Source organism: Psittacula echo (genome assembly GCF_963264785.1).
Source record: "Psittacula echo genome assembly, chromosome: 1".
Classification (NCBI taxonomy): domain Eukaryota; kingdom Metazoa; phylum Chordata; class Aves; order Psittaciformes; family Psittacidae; genus Psittacula; species Psittacula echo.
This window is the reverse complement of record NC_137735.1, coordinates 84,704,898-84,725,170: the sequence shown is the minus strand read 5'-3', so window position 1 is coordinate 84,725,170 and position 20,273 is coordinate 84,704,898. Positions and strand designations below refer to the sequence as shown.

The 20,273-nt window shown below is 44.8% G+C and overlaps 1 protein-coding gene across 1 annotated transcript; it reads right to left on the bottom strand.

Annotated features, from left to right (window-relative positions):
• Window positions 1-846: 846 nt before the first annotated feature.
• Window positions 847-20,221, bottom strand: ERP27 (endoplasmic reticulum protein 27; the record flags this gene model as incomplete). Its single annotated transcript, XM_080639582.1, has 7 exons — window positions 847-1,117; window positions 1,811-2,008; window positions 9,739-9,864; window positions 12,816-12,929; window positions 16,639-16,776; window positions 19,838-19,938; window positions 20,128-20,221. The coding sequence occupies 7 exons, from the start codon at window positions 20,219-20,221 to the stop codon at window positions 1,073-1,075; spliced, it is 816 nt and encodes a 271-aa protein (XP_080495708.1). The 3' UTR covers window positions 847-1,072.
• Between the last annotated feature and the right edge of the window lie 52 nt (window positions 20,222-20,273).

The window sequence follows — 20,273 nt, the reverse complement described above, 5'->3', positions numbered from 1 at the left end:
TAACAAGGAAGAGAATACAACCGCTCACCGACCGGTACCTCGCCCCCACCCCGCAGCATTCCAGCCCTTCCGGGCGACTCTCAGTTCTACATCCTGGGCATGATGTGCTGTGGTATGGAATACCTCTTTGGCTAGTTTGGGTCGGGTGTCCTGTCCCTGCTTCCTCCCAGCTTCTCCTCCTCCCTGGCAGAGCATGAGACTCACAAAGTCCTTGGTCAGTCTAAACATTGGTGTTATCAGCTCTGTTCCCAGGCCGAAAGTCAAAAACACAGTGCTGCAACAGCTAATAAGAAGGAGAAAAAATGACTGCTACTGCTGAACCCAGGACAGCATCTTAGGCTCATTCATTTTTGCTGCACCAGCTCAGACCTGCTGTACCCAGTGCTGTTCTGATCCCAAACCTTCACAGAAATCTCTCATCTTGCTGAAAATATCTGTTGATGATGGGTATGGTTCCATGGGGAATGATTCTTAGCAACCAGTCTGACTGGTTAGGCATTGCAAGCCTGATGAAATTCAGAGAAAGGAGATTTTTGAGCTTACTCACTCAGAAATGCACGGGCTTTGTCCTTAAGTGAAAGACATGGGGAATAGAAAATCACATATTTGCATAAAATATCAGGCTATTCATTTTCTGGTTTATTTAGTAAAATAAATGGAAAAGTTCATGTGCCATCAAGCAACCAATTTGTTCCTAGCGTCAGGAGACGCTGACAGTGGAACTCAGCATGGCACCAAAAGAAAAGAGAATGAGGGAAACATCTCTGGGAACTATATTCTTCATTTCTGATAACGCCACTTTGCTGTGTCACAGAGCTGTCATGGAAGGACACAGTGTAGGGCAATACCAGAACTACTGGAGTACTGAGAAAATGAGAGCTGGAGACAACAAATGAGAAGGGAGAAGAAAGGACAGACAGCATACATGTACGTGGCATTCAGATAGGAATCCATGACTGACTTCGTCCCATAATCCTACCATCCCAGGAATTCCTGAGCTGTGGGGCTCAGTGAACTCTTCATATGCCAGACACAGACTCTAAGAACAGTCATCCTGATGGCTGAGAAAGAATCATAGTTCCTCATGGGGAGCCTTCTCCTCAGGTTCATCTTCACCCTAAAACACATCAGAGGCATGAAATCAGTTTTGATGTTGCTTGGTTTCTTCAGCATAGTGATAAAAGGAAACAAACCAGCTTAAATGCCTCTGCTGTCTACACCACTGCCCTGCATATCCCATTTCAATTGCACAACACAAGGTACTGACACACAAAGCCTCTGCGCTATAGGAAGATGAACCTTGACAGAGAGAGCTCTTTAACACTGAATGAACATGGAGATTAAATTGTCCCTCTACCAGCAGAGATCTCTGTTAGAGTTCTGAGCCTTTGTCTGTATATTCTGTTCTGTGGCCTTCTTGATAGATTTCCTTCCTCTCCACTCCACTCTCTCTCTGACCCTCTCATGTGCTGCCTTCCTAGTGTCCAAAAGCACCCTTCATTCTGTCTCCCAGTAGCTGTCCCCAGAAAATAGGTGCTTCACTGACACCTTCATACAGTTGAAGAGGTCAGTGAAGTCTTCTTGCTGCAGACTAGAAGGCAGAAATCAGTGAAGAAAGAAGCTCTGCAAAGACATCCATCTCTGCTTTCCTCTAGATTTAAAGTTTTTCTGATATCCAGATGAAATGAAAATGAAAGAGGAGGTGGCAGGGGTGGGGAGGAGTTCAAGAAACTGAAGAGAGCCTTGTGAGAAACAGCACTGTCCTACAAGATCCCAAATTTCTGTAGACTGTACAGATGTTCCCCTTTACCTTCTCCATTCTTTCTATGAAACCATTACAGAAGTCCTGTACACGCTCAACGGAAACTTCATCGAGAGTCAAGACATCCTGTTCCTCATCTGGTGGGTTGAATATAGCCAGAGCTGGCAGCTGGGACTTCTTCAGTTTGAAGAATGACACTGTTCGTTCATTGCTCTTCAAATTAATGTCTACCAGGATAAAGAGAATCTGTGATGGAAATAGGAGAGGAAACGTGAGCAAAAAGGAAACTGAGAGAACAGCTCCCCAGACAGTGATCATACGAAGATTAACAACGTTTTTATAAAGAGTTAGAGAAAGCCTACTATACTCTCTTAGAACATCACTTTCCTCTGCCACTATGCAACTGCTCCACACAGTGCATTTTTCTGTATTTTATCAAGTCCAGTCTTACACTACCAAATAAAATGTCTTCTTTCACCTTCTTAAAAAATACATCTACACTATGGCAAGAAGGCAATTTTCACTTCAATTCTCTTAGTAGCTGAGGAAACAAAATGTCTTTTATCTTAGTGCCACATGCAAAAGAAGCTGACTCCTCTTTTTGCATGATATTTGGATAAGATCACATCCATGGAAGACAGAATGACAGAGTAAAAAGGTGTTTTGGTGTGTAAAAATCAAACTCAATTGCAAGAATGTGGGAGTGAAGTATAGCGCAGCAGGAGCCTGCAAGGATAAGAACATGAGAGAGCCAAACAGAAAGGATGCATTTAAGTGAGTTGCAGTGAATAGAAATGAAGACGCAATCATTTAGGAAAGGAGTTGGTGGCAAGACACCGATGTCCATACAGCCCAGCTCAGTGGAGGGTTGTTCAGACCTGGGGAGAGAAGCCCAAAAATGACTAAGCCAGGATAAGAACAACATACAGTTTTCTGGGCTCATGAATAGTCTTGGAGAGCAAGATCAAGCTAAGGATTAGGATTCTGACATATGATTCACTGGAACAGGTTGCCCAGAGAAGCTGTGGCTGCCCCATCCCTGGCAGTGTTCGAGGCCAGATTGGACAGGGATTGGAGCAACCTGGTCTAGTGGAAGGTGTCCCTACCCATGGCAGGGGGGTTTGAAGCTTTAAGGTCGCTTCCAAACCAAACCATTCGTGATTCTATGTTTCAATAGTATAGATTCAGCAGAAATGGTGAGCAGCTCCATAGTTTTATTTTAAGAATAAGTTTCAACTGAGATCTTACAGGTGCAGTAGGAATTGGTATAAATTTAAATGGTTTTAATCTGAAAGATTAACAATAAAATATACAGCTATCTCAAAGATCTTTGTTGAATTATCTGTTAATGCTATGTGCAAACATTATGCACAGATTTTAGGGGAAAAAAAAAATTTAAAATACAGCAACTGAAAAATTTAATCAGTGACCTGATTAAATAGATTCCTTTGGCTGCTGACATCCAAGTCAATGAAACAAACATGCAGTTATAGTGCTAGTGCTCTATTTTATCTTCTCTTTATCCTGTGCAGTCTACTAGGCCTAGCATATTCAATGTACCTATGGCCATGGATATGACTTAACTTACACAAAAACCAAAAAGACTTTAAAAAAAGGAAAGTAATGCAATGTGAAGACAATGTGTCTGTTTCCCAGGCTGTGACTCACGTTTTTCTTTCTTTTAGATCAAGAACAAGCAAGTTAGTTCAAAACTTTTTTCTTCTCTAAAAATAAACTTGGTAAATCTCAAATTCTTTACTAAATTTGTGTTCTATAAAAATCCAAATATATCTGGAAACTTTCCTAGGAAACAGCCTATGGGAAGGATGGATAGTTAGGCTAGTGTAAGGTTTAACTCTGATTAATCACTGCAATACAGAAACAGGAACAATACTTTTCACTGGATACATGGTATTTACCAATTTCTATTCCAAAAGTCAACTGTACCCCAAGGAAAACAAGCTAGTGAGCAGACAGGTTGTGGAAACTTCTCCCTGAGTGCTAAATTCATCCTTTTCCAGGATAAAACACTAAATAGATTAACTAGAGAAGGGCCACAAATCTAAAGGTCACAGGTCTAAGCACCCAATCTAGGAAACTCTCAGCTGGAGCATCAATATTTATATTTTAGGACTCTCCTTCCAACTAGCAAGCTGGAAACAGAGGCCAGTGTTGGAGAGAAGCACTTTCAGAAGGTTGGTACAGGATGTGGTATCACATTTTCACCAGTTCATTCAGCAGCTTTTAGGTTTCTCTATGAAAGATTCACTAGACAGCAACATTTTTTAAATCAAATGTTAAGCAACAAGCTACAAAAAAAAAGCATTTAGAATATTTAGGTTGTTAAATGTCATTTTCTATACAAAATATCCTCCACCTTTAAAAAAGATAGTAATATAAATAAATACCAGTCAATATTCTTCACTTTATCAAGCTTTCAGCCTTTGTTAAAAACCCCCAAACTAAAAAGCTGTACATACTTCATCTATGAATACAGAGAACAGAGTAAGAATAAAAGAATAAAAAGGTTGGGGTTTAGGTCTCCAAACATCTTCTTCCTTACAAAAGAAAACAAAACCATAAAAACCACTGGTCCCTCAGCTAGAAAGGCTGAGATGTCATCATTCACAGTTCCTGACTTGGATCTCTCTAATGACTCACACTTGGCTCACGGAGTTACAGGATGCCAAAGTATAGCAAAAATTTCCTTCCCCTCATATTCCAAAAATACAGGAGAGAAGGCAACTGCATTTGTCCACTGTCACTTCAAAGAAGACACCTTAATGCTTATCCTAAATGCATTTTAGAATGACACATTCTCAGTAGGTGCTGTGATGTGGGATGAATCCTCCTTCAGCAAAAGGACGTACACCCTGCACTGGATGTGCTCCAGGGGTCCTGCCAAGACCTGTGTGGCCTCAGAGTCACACCTCTGAGGCAGTCTGTAAGGTGTGTTGGTACTGAGGCCGTAAGCATTGCAAGGCTGGTCTCCTAAGCAGCTGGAAACCAAGCAAGTTTCTCAGTGGGGGCATTTCCATGATAGAAGCCACCTGGCATTTTCTCATGAGGAATTTATTTTGTTCAGAGATTCCCAGCCAGCTCCAATCACAAAGAATGAATGCAGTGACCACGGAAAATTATAGTGGCCATGAGACAAGAGTTACCTTGCCTAACATCTGACATCCAGATCTTAGTCTTGTATCAGACAGTCATTTACGTAACCTCTGCAATAAACGGTGGCAGGCACATTATTCCACCTATTTTAGAAGAGAAGAAGGACATGTCTTTCTCTATCAGTGCTGGAAAGAGCCTAAAGCCTTTGCTCAGACAACTTACCAAAGCTGTAATTCACAAACACATATCCCACTTACGATGCCAACTGTCACATCACTGCTAGAAACCAGGTAGTTGCATCTCAGACAGAAAGTTCATTTGCTATTTCATCCTATCCTGTGCAATAGCTGGGTTTGTTTTGGTTTTGGGTTTTTTTTCATTCTGAAATGATCTCTATGAAAATGTTTCATTTTGTAGCAATTTTCTTGCCTGCTTTCAGAGCTCTGCTGCTACAGGTAGTGAAGAATCACCTGCATGGATGAGGAATTCCTGACACAAATTCTCCCCTCCACACATGATATTATCTGTGCACTGTCAACGGCAAATTTCTCTTTCAGAAAATTTTGTACAGTGGTGCCATCTTGGTGTCTTGACAGCTTGATTCCTGGTTGAGTGCTTTTAGAACATCAAGTTCCTGGTAAATACTAAGATACAGAATGATGTTATTACCCAAGGAATTAAAGTTAATTGCAAATAGCACAGCAGTGGTAGAAACCAATTTAATTTGGTGTTGCTTAGTGTCGTGGTTTAAGCCCAGTCGGCAACTCAGCCACACAGCCGCTCGCCCATTCCCTGCCCCCCTCCCTCCACCCTGCTCCAGGAGGGATGGGGAGGAGAATCCAAAGAATGTAACTCCCACGGGTTGAGATAAGAACAGTCCAGTAACTAAGGTATAACACAAACCACTACCGCTACCACCAGTAATAATAATGATAAGGGAAACAACAAGGGAAGACAATACAACCGCTCACCACCCGTCGACCGATACCCAGCCCGACCCAAGCAGTGATCTAACCCTTCCAGCTAACTGCCCCCAGTTTATATAGTGGGCATGACGTGCTGTGGTATGGAATACCTCATTGGTTAGTTTGGGTCAGGTGTCCTGTCTCTGCTTCCTCCCGGCTTTCCCTCCTCCCTGGCAGAGCATGAGACTCACAAAGTCTGTGGTCAGACTAAAGATGACTTAGCAACAACTGAAAACATTGGTGTCATTAGTGCTGTTCCCAGGCTGAAAGTCAAAAATACAGCACTGCACCAGCTACTAAGAAGGAGAAAAATGACTGCTACTGCTGAACCCAGGACACTTAGTTTTTCCTCAAACAAAGATAAACAGGAAGGATGATCCAACCTCATGTCCAGTGTTTGACTCTGAGCTTCATGAAGCTGTAACCTCCATTCTTTGAGGAGACCGTATAAGGAAAAAGATTAAATTCTGCAGATTGAGTAATTTCTTACATAGCTTGCATAGTACATCAGAGCAAAACAAAAATATCAGTCATGAATTGAAAAAAAAAGCAAGCTATAAAAACAAGTTTACTGCAGATATCTTTAAATGACATAGACAATCTGTATTTACAGGCTCCCCTGGTTATGGCTAGACAAGACATTTCTAAATATTATCTCTCTCAGTTCTGGGGCTATCAATGACTGACAAGAAAAATCAAAAGTGTATGAATGACTGCCTGAAAAAGAAGGGGCACCATCCTTTCATTTCCATGGAAGTACTCCTGAAAGGCTCTCGGGAATTTCTCAGAACCCATTTCTAAATAGGCCTACATATAAAGTAAAAGGGACTTTGCAAACATCTCTACCCAAATAATTTTGACATTGTAAACCAGTTACATCAGTTGCAGCAAAAGTTGCCTTTGTTATTCCCAACATCACGTTATTGAAACTTCTGCAAACATTCATGAGGTATGCCAGCTGTAATTGACATGTATGCTCTGATATCATAAAAAGAAAATTGAAGATGCTTATGCTAATTTGGCTCAGCAATGCAAACCCTGACATTTCCTTTCCAGTAGAAACCCTGGACTCTTGGCAGTACTTTCCCAAATACGCACATGTTTGATTGCAGTGGGATCCTTCCAAGAAGGCTGGTGGATTCACTTCTGCAGCTGTAGCGCCCTCAGCTCTGTTTACTGTTACCCACCCATAATTGTTCCTCAGCGTCTGCTAGAAAAGTATCATATTCTTAATCTTGTCAGCTCTTGCTGGCCTAGCATCATCTAACCTTTGCATTTTCCTTCCAGCATTTTAGACCCCAGGTTCCATGATAAAATCTAAACTGCTTTCAGACACTGCTGCTCAGGGTGCAGTTCAGGCTGTTTTCAAGTACCAGTCGTAAACATACAGCCTCATTGGATCCTCCAGCTGAAAATCTCAGCTTCCTCTCAGGCAAAAATGAAAAGATCATAAACCAGAGATGAAGGGACTATAATCCGGGAACTGGCAGCTTAATCATTTCCTCATGATCTATTAACAGTTGGACTTGATGATCTTGAGGGTCTTTTCCAACCTGAATGATTCTATTTTCTTTGGTTTTCTCCATTCTTTGGAGCCAGCCACACAGCAGGAGCAGTTACACTTCATGTCTCCATCAATGCAAGCAAGAAATTTCTTCTCTCCCTCCAGCTGGTGATGACAATGACAAGGACGCCTCTTCCCTTAGAGCAAAGTAGAGATGTGTGAAAGGGCTGGTACCCCTTCTTCTGCTTGGGAATCATCTTGAGGCTCTGTTTGTGTTCTGCACTGGCTTGTAAAGAAGTTGCAACACACACCAAGTCTCCTCACTCTGTTCTGGCACTCTGCAATCACTGTAAAGTGCTGATGGATCCCATGGTACATGCTCAGAGGGAGCTTGAACAACTCTCCACTGCACAACGATTCCTTGCTTGAACCACTGACAGCACTAACCCTGCAGCACAAACAAGCCTTTCACCACCAGCCCACAGGCTGTGAATTATTCACTGGTAAGCCTGAATAAAATTCAAGTCAAGAATCTTGCATTTATTTGTGCATAATCTGTGAGCTGCAAAAAGGCAAAACCTACTCAATACTTTACTTGTTTTGAAGTAAACCTGATTTAACTTTGTGATCCTGACAACACTAGGAAAATTAGCTAGCAGAGATTTCTGTGGTATTGTTCAGTGGCTGCTTCTGATACTGAAACTGATTCATGTCTTTCTACATGTCAGAGCAAGAGACAAACCTAAGTGGGCATATCGTTCTGCTTACTCCTTACTATCCAGATCTAAGACCCAAACAGAGGTGTCTTAGTTCTCTCTTACTGCTTTGTAAGAGGGCAGCACAAATCATAATTTACTCCTCAGAGTGGCAGTCCTTTGTGAAAAACAGTATATTAGACTCTAAGCCCTTTCATCTACATGTTCTTCAGTACCACTGCAGTAGAAATAATAACTCAAATCCCCACATCTTTAATCTCTGTTTTTACTGTGGGAAACTTCTAGACTGGGAAACTTGCCTGGATGAATTAAAAAAAAAAAAAAAAAAAATTAGATTTGGATTGCTGGCAATCCATAATTTATCTGGACTTCAGTACAACATTTCATCCAATGTTTTGTGAAGTATTTCTAGGAAAATTATTCACATTTTCTCAGATCTAGGCATGTCACATGAAGAGAAAGCTAGCTGCAGTTGCACCAGCAAAGGATAGTGATGTTAAACAGTAACGTGTTATGTTGGAAGAGTTAGCTGCTTGGAGTGGGGAGACCTGTATCAAACTGTGCTGCTCATGGAGGACGGTGCTAGTAGTGTTACTATAACACACATCTCACATGAGATGGCTGTAATTTTTCAGATAAGCAAGTTTTCTTTTATCACAAAATATTCATCAAAGCAGAACACTTCTGAAGAGACCTTTTTACTTTGATGCATGGTTTTCAGTGGGTGGGACAGATGGCAAGGTCCAAAGTAGTCTTGCAGTAAACAAGTCTCAAGACTTTAGAGGATGCACAACTTCGAGGTGGCCCCTCCATTTGAGGATGATTATATTTTTAATTTTTACTCTGCCCCTTCAGTACCACAAACAGATGCATGCAGATGCTTATGTTCTCGAACCTCTTTCCAGCTCCACACATCACCCAGGAAGATTTCTTCCATTGCCTCTCAGCTCAGCCTTACCCCCCGCTATGATCTTCTGCCCCCTCCCTTCTAATCTTCTCCCTTGCCCCAGATGCATTCCTTTGCTTGCCAGTTCCTTCCTCTGTTCCATGAATACAAATTCCCATGTAATCCAGCTGCTGGCAGAGAATCAGCCATGGGACGTTTCCTATTTGGGGAGTTCTGTCCACAGTGGGGTGGGAACCAGGCAGAATTTCTCTGAAAAACTCCATCTATCCCATCACCTTAGTGTGGGAAATCTGACAAACCTATTTGCAACTCTTTAAAAATAGTTGTTTCCCCAGGATGCAACCAGAAGGCTAATGGTTAAGAATCCCTGTGACATTAGTTGCTATTACTGGTTACTTATAAAATGCTCCTTGGTATCTTGCAGGCTGTATATACAAAATCATCTCTCACACCAGTGGAAAGCAATCATCACCAGACTGAAGTGCAGCAGCTGTTTGTCATCTCCTAATACAAGGCAACAAAACTGGACCAGAAGCAAGGAAGTACATAATGTCCCACTGAGGGAGCAGAGGAGCAAGATACAGAGGATATTTTCCTTACAAGGAGGAAAACTGGCAAAAGGTGAACAGATCCAACCCCTCCACTTAATTATCCAACCAATCCTCTTTTCCTGCCACTTGGATTTGCTCCCCTAATCCACAGAGAAGGAGATAATGCCATTCCCACCCACTGAAGAAATCACTGCTCTTCAAATCTCTGTTTGGACTTACCTTTCCCTTGAAGAGCTCTGCTGCCTCCCGATATCTGCGTATTTGCTCGGGGTACTTCGGGGATGTTTTGTCTGTGACCAGGAGAAGGTGAAGCTGGAACGAACTCTGCATCACACCTATTGCTGTCTGCCACCACAGATAGAGAAAGAAACACACACAGACAAAGAGATTGAGAACATTCAATCCGCATTGGTTGCAGCACTGAAGGGACATTGGTCCTTATGTCTCAGCTTAGATTTCTTTGCAAATCAGCCTCCCAAAAAAGGGATCTCTTTAAAGCAGGAGGGATCCAATCTGGGTGCTCTGTGGAAGCACTTAACCTCATGACTTTGCTTATTCCCAAGATGAGAGTCTAAAGACCACAAGGATTCATCACTGGCCTCAGGATAGTCAGTGACTAGGAAGAGGGACTTCCTGGATACAGCAAGCTGAAAACTAGAGGGACAAGGAAGATGAGAGGGAAGCCCAGCAAACACTGAACATAAGAGTGCCCTGAATGACTGAGATACAGCAACTGGACAAATGGGAGCAAGAAAGTGGGAAGGATTGATAGTGTCAGGGTTGGTGCCTTTCATTATTTCTTTAGCATTAAGCTGTGTGTAGGATGGGGATGAGTCCAGAGTTTCAGCAACACCAGGGCCTGGGTATTTCAGAGTGCTCAGGGTTAAAATTGTCTCTGCAGTCTCATAGTGGAAGACCTGGAGCCAGCTGTTCTTCATTCCCTGGGTAAGGGCCAAGTGGGCAGAACACAGTGGCCCTCTGTGAAAGAGACAGTGCTGGCACTGCCCAAGAAGGTGCTGCACCATCTTCAGGCACTCACTCAGTCATCATTTTGCTCCTCCTTCTCCCCACTTCCTGCAGCCCTGCAGCCTCTCCCTCAAACTAAACAGCAGCCAGACCAGAGCTGCTGCCTCCCCCGTGCCACTGAAACCACAGAAGTGCAGACTGTGCAGCTCCCTGCCAGCAGGAGAAAAAAGTTTCCACAAGCTCCAGGAGTAATGAGGAAGGGGTCAGGGAGTGCACCCTGGCAAGTGCCATGAATCACAAAGCATCTAGTTGTTGAGAGCCAGGACTCTGCCATTAGCCTCATGTTTATGAGGCATTTTGTATCCCTTCACTTCTCTGGTGATGTGCAGATGGGGAAGGAGAGAGAAGAGTGGATGCAAAAGAAGGCTGTAGGGCATTAGACCTCATGGGAGAGGATGGGGCTGAAGGTGAGGGTGAAGCCACTCAGCACCAAGGGTCATGACAAGTCTAGACTGAGAGAAGGCAGCGCTGGAGCAGCAGCTCCTCCTGCAGCTCCACACAAAGGTGTGGCTGTCCACAGAACCTTGTGCAATAGCGATCAACAGAACTCATCAACATAGCTAGGCCATATCTGACTCTCCTGGAAAGCCCACAGGGAAAACATTGCCTGAAAATGCTTGAAGTATGTGGGGGAAACAGTAAGGGCCCCAGGATGGGGAGAGAAACTCTTGGCAGCACTCAGTGTGATCCACGTGACCCCAGCCTCTGCTGCCCGGCAGCATTCTTAGATGTAAACAGCATATGCACTGGGAATAAATATTTACCAAAAACCAAGCTACATTAGCAGAGATGGAGGGCTTTGGGCTGGAGACTGCAGGAGGCACTGTGAGCTCCAGCACCTTGACAGGACTCCAGAGCATCTGGAAAAAAACTGGAACAACATATGTACTGTCAGTCAGGGTGGAAGTGACCAGCTGAACAGCTCAGGGCTTCTCTGTCAAGGGAGACAGCCTGGGTGCTGAATAGGATGCCACAGAGGAAAAGCCCAAAGCATCAGCAGAAAAGCATGAAGAAAGAGTCATGATCTAATTAATTGCTAAGAGATGTAGTAAAAGGTCCCAGGGTTCAAAAGACCTGGGCAATTATAAAGATAACAAGTAACAAGAACATCCCCTCTGACATGTCTTGAGTGTTTACTGCAAGGACAGTGGGACAGGATAAGGCTTTTCTGTCCCCCAAAATACTCTAATTTTAAAATTAATTTTTCACGCCCTTTATCAAGATGGAAAAGTATCCATTTTTTTTTTTTTCTTTTTCTTCTTGAGAAAACAACGGAACTTCTCCAGTATTTCATTGTGGAAACAAAATGTTGCATTTCCAAAAGAAAATGTTCTCTCTACTGGCAGGCTGCACCTGAACTATGGAATTTGTCAGCCCTCTTAGCTGAACCTTGACATCAACTTGAAAAGATTGGCTTTTAAACAGGCTGGCCCATTCTCCTTTCAGTAAATTGAGCCAGGTCAACACTGTTGCAGCTATCCAGAAGTCCACAACAGAACCCATCAGCGATGACGAAGTCTCAGCCTTGTGGTCACTGGGACTTCTGAGACCTACTGAATTCACAGCAATGCGACCAGTGACCTGCTGAGATTTCAGAGGAGCCTAAATCCTTTGTCACTCTCTACAGCAGGAAAGAGCACTGGCATCCTGCCAGTGCCAGTCAGATAGGTGAGCTAATGAAAATGTCCAACATGGAAGCATCCTATGTCTGACTTTTTTGTTGTGGAACTGATGAATTCTGAAGTAAGGGATGGAGGGAATGTGAAAAATTTTGCTTGGAAAGTTTCCAACCAACTCTTCAATATGCCTTCAAATAGCCAGGTTTACATCAAGCCATGTGTGCTGCTGGGCCATGAAGAAGTCTGCCTTCTGACAGTAGGTCAGTCAAGTTTCCATGTTTCTCCAGGCTTCTCAGTCAAAGAGAGGGGATCTGGCTGAGAAGAGTCTTCAGGCATGGCACAATATGGCAAATACCATGCTGGAAGGAAGTGGAAAGAAATGGAGCTCTCAGCCCACCAACACCCCATAATTACTGGAAAGCTAAATGAACCACCATGTCTCCCTTCCTCTCCCCATCCCACTTGCACGCCCCAGCACAGCATTTGCTTCCTGTCCCTATATGGAGTCGCAGCAGAACTGTGTGCCTTCTTTCATCCACACCATTGTCACAACCCTCACACATGTCTGGGTATGCAAACTCTTGGACCAGAGGATGTCCCTGAGGAGGAGGCCAAGTGACAGGGTGATGGCTGCGAGGAGCTTGTAATTACCATAGGGGTGTACTCTGTCACCAGGCGGAGCTCGTTGATCCGAATGAAACGAGTCATCTTCTCAGCATCAATATCATTGTTGTTCATATCCAGATCCTTCCGCTGATTGTCTACCTGAAGACACGCAAAGACACCAACAGTCACAGCTGTCCTCTGCTCCTATCGCCCCCTTCAGAGGCAGTGTTGGCGCTCACTCACAGAGACACCCACCCCTTAGGACACCACCATCCTCTCCCTGCCACCACATAATCCCCGCTTCTGAAAGTCCAGCACCTACAGAGACCAGCCTGCGCTGCTAGATAAGGATTTTCCACCCTCTTTCAGTGTCCCAAAGACAAGGCAAACTCATGGCATTACAGAAGCCACCAAGGACTCCAGACATTCCTACAGTATCCTCTCCTGATGCACTGGAGACAGGGAGGATTAGTTGATAAACTATTCTAGGTGTTGTGGGGAAAGATCATGAAATAGCCTAACTCCTAGCATCAATTTTGGCTTTACATCCCTTTTCAAAATCTTCATCTGGTTATTCTATTTCTTCTGCAAGTAATAAATATTGGCATGGGCCTGTATAGATTTCCTGGAAACATTGTGTAAGCAGGAAATCTCTCCAATAAAAAGAGGACTTTTTTTTCCCCAGTACAGCAGAAAAAAAAAAAAAGGAGAAGAAAAATATCAAGCCCAGCACATTTTAGCTTTAGAGGAAAATCCACCCTGCCACATATCTCCCCACACTCCCTCCCTCCCCCCAAATGATGTGATTTTATTGAGGTCTTGGTGACCCTGTAAACAGAAAAAAAAAAAGCGGTCAACCACTGAATGATAGCTAAACCACCTGAAGGGGCAGAGTTGCCTTGCAGCATATGCAGGACATGACTGAGTTGAGCCATAGGGACGCTGGCCTCTGACATGTAGTAGGATCAAAGTTTGGTATTTGAAGGCCTTCAATACACATGTTGAATGAGGTTCTCAGGGCTGAGGAAAAGTCCACATGCATAGCCCATATTTTACTCTCTGCATCTGTAACAACCTCTGAAAGTGCTTGTGTTAGTTTTTCCAGCAGTGTGCAGACATCTAAAGCCCTTTTTGCTGTTCTCTGGTCATTCGAAAGGTCTTTGATCTGGTAGGGGGGCACAACACCCTGTCTGGCAACTCAAACTGGTGCTTTTCAGACTGCACACTCATTCCTCTCATAGATTTTCCTCTTCCATAAAATGAAAGGGCAGCTCTACTCAAGTAAATGAGATCAGGCCAATGTGACACCTTGGTGGATGAGAACAGACAGGCCTTGGGAATCAGTCTAAAGCACTCCAGACTCCATAGAAAGTCTTCTCTTGACTTTCATGGGCTTCTTAAAACATCTGATTTCCATTTGGGGATAATAACTTCTTAAATCTGCAGTCAACATTCATGATCTTAAGGAAATAAGGCTGGGAAATAGCCTGCATCTAATAGTTGAAGGTCAGTCAAAATGTCTTTATCACTCCATATAACTAGCTTGCTAGCATCTGTTAATTATGTTCTTTATAGGTCTATCAGGCCAGATGCCTCAGTAGAACAAATCAGTCTCCCTTCACTATATGCAAAAAAGTGTCACCAGTTGACAGCAGCCCATCCTACTACTGTAATTATGGTTTAAACTTCTAAGCATTCTAAGTGTTTCATGCTCTGCAAAAGCAAAGAAAAAATGAGTTTATGCTTCTGATTCACTGCTGTCCCAGTCACTCATCTTTGTATTCTTCAAATAAGTATTTGATTCAAAGTTCCTGTCTCAGCTCTTTTTTTCTTTTCCTTTTTATCTTTGATCCCTTACTGCTACACAGTATTCAGCACAGAATAAAAGGAAAAATAATATATCTGAATATCTTAATTTAAGAAAAAATGACAATTGGATAAGTGAGTTGCCAACCACATTTAAACATGACTAGTGTATTAGTTTCCTGCTTCGTTTTTGTTTTGTTTTGTTGGGATTTTTTTTTTCCTTATTAAACAAGAGTTCAGCTGCAAAAACAGGACCGTGAACAAAGAATATTCAATATAATCCAAATTCTAAAAATCCAGATATTTTCTTTTATCAAACACCCTCCCAATGCAGTCATCCTCACTATCTGCCACAGTGAAAAACAAAGGACCTTTTCAGTATTTTTGGAAGAAAATCACCATGACTAAGAAACAAAACGGAGATGGGTGTCACTTCAAATTGCAAAGCCTGCACATAGCAAATAAAAGGTTAAATAAAACGACCTGCCTACCTATTGCTCACTCTTAGATCATCCTGTCTGAATTTTTTGGATAATGCCAGTGGTAAACATGATGCAGGAAACGATGAGAAAGGAAGGGGACCAAACTGGTTTTGTCCAATCTTTGACCAACCTGGATCTAGGACTTGGCCAAGCTGTCACATTTAGTTTCCCTAATTCACATAGTGTGTCTGCATTGCACTCACCCTCCCAGGGTGTGCTTAGAGCTCTGCTGACACAACAGACTTCTCTGGCATACAGGACATCTTGCGCTGCCTAGGGCCGCCCTCCTAAGATACATCTCTCTCCAGTATTCTAGTGCCACACTTGTGTGAGAAGGGGCCACACTAGGAAATGGATATAATCGGCAGAATACTTGCTCTTAGGTTTTTTTGGTACTCTTGAAGCAAGTATATAGCCCTTCTCAATACCATCTCCTTAAATTTCAGCAAACTTCAGTAGCTTCAAATTCAGTGAGGCACCAGCACTTACAGCTGAATACAACTGTATCCATCCCTAAGAAACTGCAAAGTAACATTTTTAATGGGCCCATGCCCAAAGCCTATTTAGGGAATAACTGCAAATCATAGTGCAGCAGACAGAAAAAGTGTTTGGGACTTCTTTTGGCAGCAGAGCATTTATAACTGCAGAGACCCGGTCTGAATCTGTTTTCAATCATGATGGAAAAGTCGTGCACCAATTGAGACAGCCTTGCCTGTCTGAAGCAATGCTTGGCAAGATCTGATATCATGCCTGCTGTGTTGATCCATTGTAACACGGCCTCTAGATGCTCTTTGTGTGTCTCAGGAGCCTTACCAAAACCACGGAAACTCATCCAAGTAAAACTGAGTTCCAGGCAGGTCACTCAGAAACAGAGACATCATTCTTTACTCTGGATGCTGGACCAGATCCATAGGGCAAACACTTGAAATGGAGAACCTTATCAGGTGTAATAAATGTTGCATATTTTGGTGATGGGTACTCTGCAAGTGAAAAGTAAAAGGCCTCCTTGGGGCAAGAAGCTCTACAGATGTGCTTTTAGGTGGCAAGCAGTGACCGTCAATGACAAGCCTTGTTTTTTGGCTTCCTCTAAGGTGCCTGCCATGGGCAGGGACACCTTCCACTACACCAGGTTGCTCCAAGCCCGATCCAGCCTGGCCTTGAAGATTGCCAGGGATGCAGCAGCCACAGCTTCTCTGGGCAACTTGTGCCAGTGTGTCACCACCCCCATAGTGAAGAATTCCTTCCTAATGTCTAAGACATGAGCAGCTTTAAACTTCTCTGTCACTACTGCCTGGAGATTTCACTTCTTCTCTACCATGACCGCAGGTAGGACTTTAGCACTTGTCCTAGAGCCCCTCTCATCAAACCTAGCGGGCAGGGGAACTTCTAAACCAAGGAGGTGATTTTGGGGGATACAGCTTGTTGCACGACACCCTGTTTCCCGAGGCGGGAGCAGCTCGGGGGCAGCTGCGGCTCGCCCCGCCTGGCTCCCCGGGGTCATCTGGGCACGGTGGCGACGGCGGCACGGTGGGTGCTGTTCCCCGACACGCTGCTCCACGCCACAACGCGGGCTCACGCACCATGCGGAATAGCGTGACGGTGTTCGCCTCGACGCCGTAGTGGGACAGGACCTCGGGGCTGGTGCTGAGGCCGAAGGGCACCTCTGGGATCCGGCCGGCTGTCAGGTGAAACTGGGATGCTTCGGGGCTTTCCGATTCCTGCACAGGGAGAAGGAGGGAACGTGCGGGAGGCGGGGGTGAGGAGCGGTGCCTGCCGCCCTTCAATGATGTAGCGCGAGGGTGCCACCTAGCGGCATTTCGGGAGAACCGCCCGGATCAGCCCCCCTGCAGGGAGAGAGAGGAGAAAATCGGGCAGCCGAAGGGAGAAACGGCATCTTTCTCTCCCGTTATCACCTTGCCTGCGCTGCCGGGATGCTGCAGAGATCCCTCTCCTCCCCTCGCCCCGCCAACCATCGCTCCTCCCCAGAATCAGGGATGTTACAGGCGCCGATGCCCGGCGCGCTGTCGGTGTCACAGGCACAGCTGGCAGGTGCCACAGCGCTGCGTAAGCCTGGCCTTCCCTTTCTGTGAACCCGCACGTCTTACCCACAGGCTTGCAGGTGATACTGTGATCGTGAGAAGCCCTAGAGGTCTCAAAAGGGAGGGGAGAAAGCCAGAATCTCGATGAAACATCCTTAAATATATATACATATATGTCATGAAATCAGAGAATCACAGACCTTAAATCTCATTCAGTTCTAACCCTCCTGTCATAGGCAGGGACACCTTCCACTACACCAGGTTGCTCCGATCCCTGTCCAGCCTGGCCTTGAACACTGCCAGGGATGGGGCAGCCACAGCTTCTCTGTGCAACAGGTTCCAGTGTCGCACCTACCCTATAATGAAGAATTTCTTTGTAACATCTAATCTAAATTTACCCTCTTTCAGCTTAAAGCCATTGATTGCCCTTGTCCTGTCCCTACATGTTCTTGTAAGAAATCCCTCTTCATCTTTCTTGTAGGCACCCTTTAGCTATCAGATACACACATATAATTATGCACATACATGTGTGTATAAAATAAATATATAAAAATGCAATTTTTAAGATAACCTTGATTTTAGAGTCAGTGGTTTACAACTTTTGTAAAACACTGTGCATTATCAGTATCCTGGTTCCTTTTAAAAAGCTGTCTTAGACACATACTTTAAATAGTAGCCAATACAAACACATCAAAGGATAAAAATATGCAATTTCTCAGTAATTTAAGGTCCATTTTGTTTCTCGAGCAAGAGCATTGGCTACAGCCTTAACCCGTATTGAAGCATCCCTTCCTATTCCCATTCCAACCTTCTGAGTGATGTATTTTTGATACCTTTTATTGGATTTAAATTCTCAAGACATAGTCTCTGCTAGAAAATAATTGGTCTGTTTTTCTTTTTAGTTTGAACCACCAGTTCAGCTGTTTGTGAGCCCAGAGAGGATGGAAAACAAAATTCTTTCTTTATTCAAAAGAAAAACATGTCTCGTGACCTGTTTTGGAAATGCCAGCACATTGACATGGCTCTGGTGAGAGCACTAAAGCCTGGGGTGTGAATAACCACACTGAATTTTGGAGCATTCCTAGGAAAGCTGGGGTTTAATCAGGTCAAGTATTGCCCTTTCTCACAGACACACAGGGTTTCTGGAGCAGTGTGCTGTTTTTCCATCATGGCATTCTGTTCCCAGTCAGAGAGGCTGTGCTCATTATACAGGGAGCTTGCCGAGCCACGTACTGCAGTGAATTAAAAGGCTGCAGTAGAAAAATAATTTATGAAGAACAGAGAACATGGGCATTATGTGGATGAATATACTCTCAGGCAGAGGGCCAAGACAAGCCCTCATGGCACACACAGGTCTTTATCCACTGTTTAAACGCAGCCCTGTCATACTTCAGGCACTGAATGACTGACACGTTGCTGCCTGCTGCCTCGTGCTCCTGACAGTCTGGGCCACATGGCACCAGCCTCCTGTCTGACTGTGGAATGAAATCCTGCACCAACAGAAAGGCCACAATGGCACAAAACACCAGTGGCTATGCCCTTACATAGCTTTGCTGAGCAAGAACCCACAGTCCCTGCTGCTGCTTAGCAGCAAGCTCTGTGCCCCAGGTACAACTTTGCCACAAGCCCATCCAGCTGCCCAAAGGGAAGGAGGCATCTCCATACAGTGAGATTCCCTTGCTGGTTTGCAGCACTGCAGCACTGTAAGGGTGAGGAGCTCCAAATGCCTGCAGGCACTGCAGGTGGGGTAGCTGATGCTCTCTGATCAGTGCTTAGCAAGGCCTCTGGGGCACAAGCCTCCAATGCTCACATGCTTCTTGCTTCATACCATCAATCCTCACTCGATGGTGGGCTCTAAGATGCCATTGCCCTATACCATGGCCATGATGCCCTCCCTAGGCTGCCCTCCAGCCCCAGGCATGGGGCAGGAGAAGGAAGGCGCTTTCAGAAGGAGCTGTTTTTGAAAAGCTGAAGTCTTTTCTGACAGAAGCAATGAGGCAGTGTCTGGGCAGCAGAAGCCCAGAGCAGAGCTCAAGGAAAAGGGGGAAAAAGGTGCAATTTGGGCACCTTAAAAGTAATGAGGATCCTGACAAAGAGGTCCCTGTTTTACGGTGCTCTAAATAAATATTTTTGTCTTGTTTTCTGAGGAAAAACATTCACATCACTTTGGGAGCAAGGGATGCATACCATCACTCGCCTTTGAATTCAATTGAATTCACGCACAGAGAGGCAGAGGCCTCAAAGGGTATCAGCTCTGGGGAACAAAGCAGCAAGGCAGAGAGACCATGCCTACACTGCCCCTGGGAGGAGACTGCAGCTTGAGATCACTTCTGGACTTCAGAGGGCCCGCACCAGTGCTGCTCCCCAATACCCAGCTTCCTTAGCCCCATGACACAGGCAGTGCCTCGTTCTGTCATTGCTGACTAAAGCAAACAACTGACATTCCCACTCATGCCTCGCCAACACTGCTGCTCTGCCACCCACATTTTGCTTCCCCTGCAGCATTTCTCTTTCTCTGGCTCCAGGGTTCCTATGACCTCCTTCATCTTCCTCCTTTGCTTCACCTCCCTTCCCACACATAGATCAAATTCCCTGCCTTCCCTCTGTGGCCTGTCATAGCCCCAGCACCTTTTGGGACAGGAGCTGCCTTTGGAAGGTGTATATGCCACATCCAGCCCCATGCTCTCATCAGGGTGGGACGGAGCTCATAGTTGGTGGAGGAGAGGTGCTGTGAACACACCTGGAAAAATCCAATGACCGCCACCTCTGCCCCACTAATGAAGGCTTCAGCATCTGCAACATTATCCAACAGGACAGGTTTCTCTGCAGTGCTGGCTCTACCTGGAAAGGAGAGGTCATGGTTGGACAGAGGGTACACAAACAGCTTCCCCCAACATGCATGAAAGCATCCCACCCCTTACAGTCTCACCCACACACCTCTCCTGAAAGCTCAACAGAACCCTCCTGGGTAAGAAAGACTTCCCACAGCAGACCCAGCCTTTCCCCAAGCCAGGAGGAATTCTCACTTACTGTGGGATGCAGAGCTGTTGTCTCCAGCACACGCTGCAGGAGAGCCCCTGGTGAGCAGGATGATCAAGAGGCACAGGAAGATGGAGGTCCTCATGGTGCCAGCTTGCCCTGTCCTCGCCATGGCATTCTGCTCCGCTCCTCTCCAG